Source organism: Carya illinoinensis, chromosome 3 (assembly GCF_018687715.1).
Source record: "Carya illinoinensis cultivar Pawnee chromosome 3, C.illinoinensisPawnee_v1, whole genome shotgun sequence".
Lineage (NCBI taxonomy): Eukaryota > Viridiplantae > Streptophyta > Magnoliopsida > Fagales > Juglandaceae > Carya > Carya illinoinensis.
The window spans coordinates 11,636,921-11,647,526 of NC_056754.1; the positions used below are offsets into that span (position 1 = coordinate 11,636,921).

Genomic DNA, 10,606 nt, shown 5'->3' on the forward strand with positions numbered 1-10,606 from the left:
ATAAACAAGTAACTGCGCACGAGGGATGGTTGTCTGCTTTTCATCCCCGTTGTCTCTGTACTGTAGTCTACCAACTTTTTGGTGATATTTGTATCCATATGGTTGTTTCCTTTCAGTATTGATTACCTATTGTTTTGGGGTGCTAATTAATCTAATGTCCATGTGGCCCTTCATGGCCATCAGGACTGAAATCCTAGAACGACAGGCTACCAAGTTAATGTCGGATTTAAAAAATTTTTGTTTTCCATTACTAGCCGCCTGTAATGGAAATAGTTCTTCCTATGGTACATTTGGGGTAATTTTTAACCCAACATATTAGCAATTTCTCATTATTTTTAGCTTCATTTTCACAGGCACTCGACGCATGAACAATGCATTCTGTTAAATTTTTAACTTACGTTGAGGAGAAATTGATGGAGCAAAGCAATCAGTATAATCTTATTGATAAAACTTTCCAATTGAACTATATGCCATGTGGCTATGGGGGGATGCAAAGCAGGAAAAAGAGGCTGAATGAGAGAGCACTTCATCACAAAATATTCAAGCCCATTTGGCCAGGAGAGACATACAACCAGCCCCAAGAAGAAGAGATATATTTACAATTATTTGAAGGCTCAATTTGCTTTGCATCCTTGGACTCATAAAATCAGCTGCAAGAAGATCCACAAGAGCCATGTAGATTAAGATCCCAGCCGATGCTGCATTAAAAATACCTTCAACAATCAGGGCAGTCGGACTGTTGTCATCATAGACATTAGATATTCCTGTTCCGATTGCAATCCCAACTGGTGTAGTAAGAGAGTAGAATACCACCATAATTGCAATAGCTCGGCTCTTGAATTTTGCCTAAAAATGCAGAGTGAAAAAAGGGATGTTAAAAGTTTTGTTTCAGGATTCCATCTAACGGCAGTCGTAAAACAATTCAATACGCAGATAATGAAGCAACTATATAAAGCCAAATTATATACAGAAGATAAACAAGAGAACAACTAATGGAGTTGAACTGTCTCTCGATCCTTTTGGTTTCACTATTTTATTGTAACGTATTCTCCTTTTATTGTACAACAATAGATTCGAAACAGAATCCGAAACATTGACTTACGAAATTTTCTTCATAGTTATGGATAAAACAGGACACAAGCAACCGACGAGTCTTAAGCATGTTTACTTGTCCTATCAAAGTTAGAAAGAATCGCGACAAGCTTAAAGTCAGACATGCTTGGAAAATATATACTTCCTTCCAAAATATTAGTCAAGATCAACTCTGACAAACCAAACTTATTGGATGAAGAGTCAGTCAACACAAAATGAAGGCATATCCACCAGAAATACATTGAATTTTATATAACTGCAAATGGAGATGTTACCTGAGAGATGCATCCACCAAGTCCCATGCCCTCAAAAAATTGATGGAAGGTTAAAGCAGCTACAAGTGGCTTTATCGTCTTGGGAGTTTCAGAAGCACCTAAGGAAATACCTATTATGACTGAATGAACCACAATTCCCAACTCCGATACCTATATTAGTTTTAGTCAAAACAATAAGCAAATTACTCCAAATTCTTCATGCCAAAAAATAATTAAGAAAATAAAATCCATAACGAAAATCAATAATTTACCATTACTTGATTGTAAATAGAATGGAAATTAACCAAGAAAGAAAAGGTAACTTGTTTTGTTGGAATCTTCAACGTGCTTATACGTGTTGGGAGCTGTTTTGACACAGAGACGATTCTAAATAAAGGAGGGACGAAATTTAACGTGGTTCGATAATTGCCTACGTCTACAAATGCTGTAATTTCACTATGAAAATAATTTTTACAGAAAAATTTTCTCTGCTCACCCACTCTCTTGCTCTCTTCTTTCTCTCTTCTACACTCTGTCTGCACTCTCTGCTGCACACACTGTCTGCACCCTTAAGCTCTCCTATTTATAGGAGAGCAGATCACTATATTGCAGCAATTTGCTGCATGATTCTTGGGGAGGTGCCTAACAATACACTAATGAACCAAAGAAGCAAACGGTGCATGGCTCACCGTTTACTATTTTGTCTCCATCTGCAACAATCTCCCACTTGGAGACAAATGAGTCTACATATCTTCATAGCAACTATCACAGCAACTTCAAGTCATGCCTTTAAGTACGAAGTCCAACTGAAGCTATACACAGCTTCAGTTTGTCAGCAGTAACTACTTTTGTGAACATGTTTGCTGGGTTCTCTGTTCCTCGAATCTTCTCAAGTATCAGTTGTCCACTATCGAGAAGAGATCGGATAAAATGGTATCGCAACTGTATGTGTTTTGTTCTGGAATGAAAGGCTGGATTCTTTGCAAGAAAAATAGCACTCTGACTATCACTGTGCATAATGCCTTTTTCATTCTTCTTTCCCAATTCCTCCAAGAATGACTGCAACCAAACCATTTCCTTCCCTGCTTCAGTTATAGCAACGTATTCCGCTTCTGTAGTTGAGACAGCAATAATCTTCTGTAACTTAGAAGCCCACGATACAGCTGTATCACCCAGCGTATACACAAATCCAGTAGTACTTTTTCTGTTGTCAACGTCACCTGCTAAATCAGCATCTACATATCCCTGTAGTTTTAAACCTGCTTTTGTAAAGCATAGTGATGTATCTGAAGAGCCTTGTAGATATCTTAAAATCCACTTGACTGCTTCCCAATGCTGCTTTCCTGGATTACTCGTGTATCTGCTCACAGCTCCCACTGCTTGTGCAATATCTGGCCTTGTACAGACCATGGCGTACATAAGACTACCAATAGCAGATGCATAGGGTATTCTATCCATGCATTCTTGCTCTTCCTCCGTCTTTGGCGACTGATCCTTAGTCGAAAGTGACTAGCTAAGGGTGTGCTCACTGGTTTCGCCTTGTCCATGTTAAATCTTCTGAGCACCTTCTTTACATACTCCTCCTGGGAGAGCTTGAGAGTATCATTAGACCTGTCTCTAATAATTTTCATACCAAGGATTTGTTTTGCAGCACCCAAATCCTTCATCTCAAACCGCTTTGACAATTGCTTCTTCAGTTCATTGATTTCCTCGATACTTGACCCTACAACGAGCATATCATCCACATATAACAGTAGGATAATATAAGAGTTGTCAAAGTTCTTCATATAGCAACAATGGTTGGCCTACAGTCCTGTAAATCCATTACTGCACATGAAGTTGTCAAACTTCCGGTACCATTGTCGTGGAGCTTGTTTTAGGCCATACAAGCTCTTCTTCAGTTTGCAAACTAGATTCTCTTTTCCCTTCATTGAGAATCCTTGTGGCTGGTACATATAGATGTCTTCCTCCAAATCACCATGAAGGAATGCAGTCTTCACATCTAACTGCTCAAGATGTAGATTCTCTGCAGCTACAATTGCCAACACTAGCCTGATCGTTGTCAATTTTACAACTGGAGAGAAAATGTCTGTGTAGTCGACACCTTCCTTTTGTTGAAACCCCTTCACGACCATTCTGGCTTTGTAGCGCTTGCTACCATTGTGCTCTTCCTTAATTTTGTACACCCATTTATTGTGCAAAGCCTTCTTGCCTTTTGGAAGTTTAGTTAGCTCTCATGTCTGATTTGACATCAGTGACTCCATCTCATCTTGCATGGCTTTCTCCCACTTGATCGAATCTTCAATTCGTAGAGCTTCATCATAACTTTCCGGTTCACCACTATCTGTTAGCAAGATGTAGTATAGAGATGGTGAGAACCGCTATGGTGGCCTAATTGTACTTGAAGATCTTCGAGTAATAGTGAGTGGTGTACGTTGTTCGATCTGTGTATCATCATTTTCTTGATCCTCGTTCTGATCAGTGTTGACTCGAGTAACATCAAAGTCAACAACCTCAGTTTTCTTTGGCTGTTCCTTAGATTCAGCTTGTGACTTAGCTTTGTACAGAATCTGCTCATTAAATATCACATTTCTACTTCTGATGATTTTGCGATTTTTATCATCCCAAAATCGATAGCCAAATTCTTCATCACCATAACCGATGAAAAAACATTTTCTAGATTTGGCTTCTAACTTGTTACGATCAGTAGAATCTATGTGAACATATGATAAACAGCCAAAAACTTTCAAATGGGAAAGATTTACCTTCTTTTCGCTCTAGACTTCCTCTGGTAGATCGAACTTTAAGGGAACTGAAGGTCCCCGATTAATCAAATAGGCTGCAGTGTTAATTGCATCAGCCCAAAAACATTCAGGCAATCCTGAATTCAGCCTCATGCTTCTGGCACGTTCGTTGAGAGTTCTGTTCATGCGTTCAGCTACGCCATTCTGTTGCGGTGTCCCGGGAATAGTCTTCTGAAATCTAATCCCATTTGCAGCACAAAATTCTTTGAACCCTCCGTCGATGTACTCTCCTCCATTGTCTGACCTCAGACATTTTAACTTCAAGCCTATTTCATTTTCAACCATGGCTCTCCACTTCTTGAAAGTATCAAATGTGTCAGATTTATTTTTCAAAAAATAAACCCATACTTTCCTGCTTGAGTCATCAATAAAGGAAACATAGTACCGTGATCCTCCAAGAGAAGCGACTGGGGATGGCCCCCACAAATCTGTGTGTACCAACTCCAACTTTGTAGATTTTGGAGTTCTACAATTTTTCAGGAAACTAACCTTTTTCTACTTCCCAAAAATGCAACCTTCACACATGTCAAAATCAGTTGATTCCAACTTTGGTAACTTCCCCTTGGATAATAGTACTTTCATTCATTTCTCACTCATATGACCAAGCCTTTGATGCCATAGGTTGACATTTGCATTAGCAATTGCAATAGTATCTCTAATACTTGAAGTCATGTATAGAGTACCTGTTTTTGTGCCTCGAGCTACTACCATAGCTCCTTTTGTTATCTTCCATGTGCCACCGGTAAATAGTACCGAATGCCCATCAGCATCAAGTTGTCCTACAGAAATCAGGTTCCTCATGAGCTTGGGAACATGTCGCACCTTCTGTAGCAACCATGCACTTCCATTGAGCAGATTGATTGGTACATCTCCCATGCCTTCGATTTCCAACGCTTCACCATCTGCTAAGTACACCTTCCCGAAATCACCAGTGACATAATTCTGCATGATTTCTCGATCTGCTGTAGTGTGGAACGAGGCTCCTGAATCTAACACCCAAGATTCAATTTGGTTGTCAACTGAAAGAAGTAAGGCATCTTGGAGATCTTCTGTTGTGGCATTAATAGAGTCATGCTCATTCTTCTTCTTTGCTTCCTTGCAATTATTTTTGAAGTGGCCAATCTTGCCACAATTCCAGCACTGTACTTGTTTTCCGGATCTAGATTTACTTCTGCCTCTTCGGGACTTCGATCTGCCCCGATTTGAACTTCTACTAGCTCCTCTACCTCTCGTCTCGAGGTTTAAAGTAGAACTGGAAGTTGATGCTTCTCCTGTATCTCTTCTGCGAACTTCCTCGCTAAGAATATGGTCCCGGATATCTTGATACTTCATCTTTGTTTTGCCATAAGAATTGCTGACAACTGTTCTCATGGCCTCCCAGCTCTTTGGCAATTGAGCTAGAGCAATCAGTGCACGTACTTCATCATCAAATTCAATCCCCACTGAAGCTAATTGATTGATGATGGTGTTGAACTCATTTAGATGCTGAATAACTAGAGTTCCTTCTGCCATTCTCAAGTAGAATAGCTTGTACATCAAATGCACTTTGTTATTGGCTGATGGCTGCTCGTATATGTCCGATAGAGCTTTCATCAAATCCGCCGTGGTCTTCTCCTTTCCCACATTGTGTGCAACTGATCTTGACAGTGTTAGTCTAATGACTCCCAACACTTGTCTATCAAGGAAACTCCAATCTTCATTGCTCATGTCATCTGGCTTTCTTCCTAGGAGTGGAAGATGTAGTTTCTTCCCATAGAGATAATCCTCTATCTGCATTCTCCAGTAGGCAAAGTCTGTACCGTCAAATTTCTCGATACCAACACCTTTAGCTTCTTCTACAGCCATAACTTTATAAATGAGTTCAAATTCAAACAAACAAAGATCACCGTTGCGTTCGAAACACTCGAATTAGCTGGAAATGAGTCCGGAATGATCCAAATAGTTTGTCAGCACTATTTGATCGTCGTGATGGAACTCCAACTGGCGTGATCTAGCCCAAAATGATCTGCAACACGTGGATGGTTCAGATCCAATGTACTGATGCCGAATCTCAAACTTTCGACCGTACGGATGAGTCCGGAATGATCCAAATAGTTGGAAAGCACTATTTGATCGTCGAAATCGGACTTCGAATGGCTTAGATCTAGTCAAAAACAGATCTGAAAAATGGACGGTTCTGATCTGTCTGGCGCGTGAGATACACGCGCTGCACAGTACTGTGGCGCGTGGGGGAGAGTGAGGCGCGTGTGACACACGCGCCGAACCTCTCTAGGGCGCGTGGGGGCGCGTGGGAGGGTGTCCTTCACGCGTCTTCAACCTCTGGCGCGCGTGGGGGCGCGTGGGCGCATGTGGTGCACGCGTCTTCAACCTCCGGAGCGCATGGGGCGCGTGGGTTGCAGCAGATGCATGCGCCGATCTTCTAGGGGCGCGTGTAGCCTCGTCCGACCTCCGTTTTCGATTCCGTTTGCGGCAACGGATTCGTCTCGATGCGAGGAACACCGTGGAGTTGTCAAAAATTGATTTTGAACAACTTGAATTTTCGGACAGCTCGAACCAGTGCTCTGATACCAGTTGTTGGGAGCTGTTCTGACACAGAGACGATTCTAAATAAAGGAGGGACGAAATTTAACGTGGTTCGGCAATTGCCTACGTCCACAGATGCTGTAATTTCACTATGAAAATAATTTTTACAAAAAAATTTTCTCTGCTCACCCACTCTCTTGCTCTCTTCTTTCTCTCTTCTATACTCTGTCTGCACTCTCTGCTGCACACACTGTCTGCACCCTTAAGCTCTCCTATTTATAGGAGAGCAGATCACTACGTTGCAGCAATTTGCTACATGATTCTTGGGGAGGTGCCTAACAATACAAAGGCACCGAACGGTGCCTAATGAGCCAAAGAAGCAAACGGTGCATGGCTCACCGTTTACTATTTTGTCTCCATCTGCAACAATACGAACTAAAACCTAAAAATGCCCAAAATTCAAGATTACCTGCGATATGACTCGGTGCCGAAGAAGCTCCGACGACTCCGAATTCTGAAACAAAGCAACCGAACCATGAGTATGACCATTAGTTGCATGAGTATGAACGTCCATGTGACCCTCATGTCCCTCATCATGTCCGCCAACCTTCTCCTCGTCTCCAGTCCCATGTTGGACTTTACTGCGATGGGAGTAATACGAGGTTGCAAAGGCATCAACCATCAAGCTTCCAATCGCGGACACCATGGCCACGAACCCCGTGAACGGAAAATTTCCCCACGGATTCTCACTAAGACACGGCGACGTCAATGTCTCAAAAGCATCGGGAAGTACGTGGATGAACCCGGTGGCTAATATCACACCGGTTGCAAAGGCCTTGATTACGAAGAATATGTCCGTTTCGGGACGCAAAGCCAGTATAAACTTACCGAGAATGGGAATGGAGACGCCAATTGCACCAGCAACGAGTATGGAAGCAATAGCAACAAGTTTATATCTGAGAGCTTGGTCCTTGTCACGCTCTTCATTCTCAGTATCGCAGGTGCACTCTCCGAAAACTAGAGAAGGGAGTAAGAAGAGCACGCATAAGAGTGTGACGAGGAGCTTCCGTGAGGTAAATAGTTGCTGAAATTTTGCCAACATTTTGTGAAAATCTAAAAAGACGGAGTAAGAGATATAATAATATAACACGTAAATTAAGGGTGTGAGGGGTATCGAGAGAGTTTCCAACTTTCTTATAATGAAATAGGGGTGTGAGAAGTGAGAACATCTAAAAAGAGTTCGATGTTTTCGGAGACTATGATGATGATGAGTGAATGAAGACATTCTGGGGCCATTATTTTGTCAAATTAGGACCATTTCACTGCTTGTTGAGTGCCTGTCAAACTGCAAGCGTGTTGGACAAGGAATGCCGCTTCGGCTTCCTTGTTTTTTTGTTTTTTTTTTCCTTCTATCCTGTAAACGTCAATCAAACTTCGATGATCATTGATCAAATCACATATTAAGCAATAAGCATATCAGTAATATGAGTTTTATTTATATAAAAGTACTTTCTGATATTTTTACTTATTTTCGAGTACATGCAATGAGTTCTCTAATTAAAGTGCAAACTTCGTTATGGCAGGACACTTATAAGGGTCGTCCCGAGCCTCTAACGAAGTTTAGTAAGAATAGTAACTTAAATTAAGAAATATGTTCATTGCTATTGCTGCAGAATAATGAGGTCATCCCATGATTTATTTCCAAGTACTCTTTGATTAGCAAAAATGTTTCTAACGACAAAATCCTCGTTGAATGTTGAATGAAGTTTTTCTTTGAAAAGGTCAAAAAGTTTTGGGTAGAACGTCACAAGTCTGTGGACCAAAAGCTATTCACATTATTAGGTCGACGTCCGCATTTAATTATCTCGCCAATCTGGCAATTGGTTGGAATCCTAAGGAAAGAAAAACCAATTTGAATTTGTAATTTGTTAAGGGAAGAATGTCGACATTGAGACCACACTATAAAAAATTTGAATTTTTGTAACTAATTTATATAATTAAAAGATTAATTATAACTAATTTTGGTTAAAAATAATTATTTTATTAAAATTAACATATTGTAAATAAGTAATTTCCTTATAGTGTAACTGTGTAACCAAAAAGGAAATCAAATTCTATTCACATTTTAAGGTCAGCAGCTAAGTTGATTGATCCAAAAATGATACCATTATGTGTTATTATTATTTCGATTGAATTTTCTTGGCAACCTCGATCCTAATGCTCATGTCAGATGAGAGTTTCTGCTTTTTTTTTTTTTTTTTTTTTTTTTTTTTTTAAATAAAAAAATAAAAAAATTATTTTTATAAGAAAGTTCAAGATTTTATAAGAGTTGTAGTTATAATGTGAGTTCTAACAAAAATGTTATTTTTTTTTTTCACAAGCAAGATAATAACAAAAATCTGGTGAATGATTCCCGCTTGAGTGATTTTTAAGTACGCCATGATCTAACGATTTTTATTGCCCAATTTCGATTGGCGCAAATGTTGTAAAATATCAAACCCAAGTTGATAATAGAGGGAAGAGGTAGCATGCATTGACCTCATGGAGGCTAGCTAGGAGCGGTACACAAAAGGCATAGTACTGGAGGAGCTAAGTGGCGCGTAAGTCGTGAGCACCCGCGCTCTTCAAAACAAGATTCTGACCATTGTGGGGGGTGGAGCATGCATGGTGGTGGTAGTCTTTAAGGGTGGCGCGCACATAGATAGTGTTGAGTAGCTACTTAATTGGTGCAAATCTAGGCTCCAAATTCCCCGGAGTACTGGAGGAAAAACAACCCACCAAATTAAACAAATTAAAAAACAATAGTTCTAGGTACAGTCGGGACATACAGTCGCCGCGTAATCGTGCAGTAATTAAAGCCACGTCATCTGGATTTAAAAAAAGAAAAGAAAAGAAAAGAAAAAGACGGAAATAGAAAGAGAAATGGGGGGAACGCCATTTCAGGTCTACGTTATTCCCGCTTGTGGTTGTCGTCGCTGCTCCTCGCCGTTAGAGCTGCTCCTCGCCGTCGGGTGGAAGGAAAATGTGCATTGCCGTCGTACTAGGCTGAACCGAACGGAGAATAGCTTCTCAAAACCGTCAGCTTCCATTGTATGCTAAGAACTCAACAAGTAAAGTGGAAGGGTGGAAGGACGCCGGAATCTTTGTCGGAGGTGAAGAGGGTCTTCGTTAAAGGTTGGGCCAACCTGGTGGAGCTGTTATTCGGTGAGTTGTTGCACATTGAGGCTAAGAAACTGTAACGAACATATCTGCTGCTCTTCCTCTGTTTGCATTGGGTAAATACTTACTCATTTGCTTTGCTTTGACGTGGGTGTGCGTTGAAGAGTTCAGTTATAATAATGCATTGGTTTCAGATGAGTTTGTTGGTAGATCTGTTGAAGTGATACAACTATATATGACCTGTTAACAAAAAAATCGTAGCTTGATTTGTTCCTCTGATTTAATCTATCATTTACATGGTTATTAGTTGAAGACTATAAAAGCAGGCATCTATGACCTGTTAAATGAAAGGAAAATGTGTTCGTGGGGGTTATTGTAACCAGGAAAAAAAATCAGCTTTAACAAATCACAGATACTATAAAACCAGCCATATATGACCTGTTAAAGGAAAGGAAAATGTGTGTAGGATGTGTGTAGGATTATTGTAACAAAAAAAAAAAAACACAAGCTTTAATGGTACAAAGATATGATGAAAGCTTGTAAGAAAAAAAAAACAGCTTTAGAAATATTGGTAAAAAAAAAAAGAACACAGCTTTAGAACTATTGTAACAAAAAAAAAAAAAAAACACAGCTTTGGAAATATTGTAACAAAAAAGAACTGAGCTTTAAGGGTACAAAGATGAGATGAAATATTGTAACAAAAAAAAAAACACAGCTTTAATCTATGAGAACAATTTAGCATGACATACCAAATTACTAGCATTGTAAGTTGCA

At 40.0% G+C, this 10,606-nt stretch overlaps 1 protein-coding gene across 1 annotated transcript; it reads right to left on the reverse strand.

The window, feature by feature from the left end:
* Positions 1–505: 505 nt before the first annotated feature.
* LOC122303602 (zinc transporter 8-like) lies at positions 506–7,838 on the reverse strand. The gene is made up of 3 exons (XM_043115443.1): positions 7,143–7,838; positions 1,368–1,517; positions 506–846 (listed from the first exon to the last, which is right to left on the reverse strand). Exons 1-3 carry the CDS (start codon positions 7,773–7,775, stop codon positions 541–543), a joined length of 1,089 nt encoding a protein of 362 aa, XP_042971377.1. The 5' UTR covers positions 7,776–7,838; the 3' UTR covers positions 506–540.
* Positions 7,839–10,606: the final 2,768 nt, after the last annotated feature.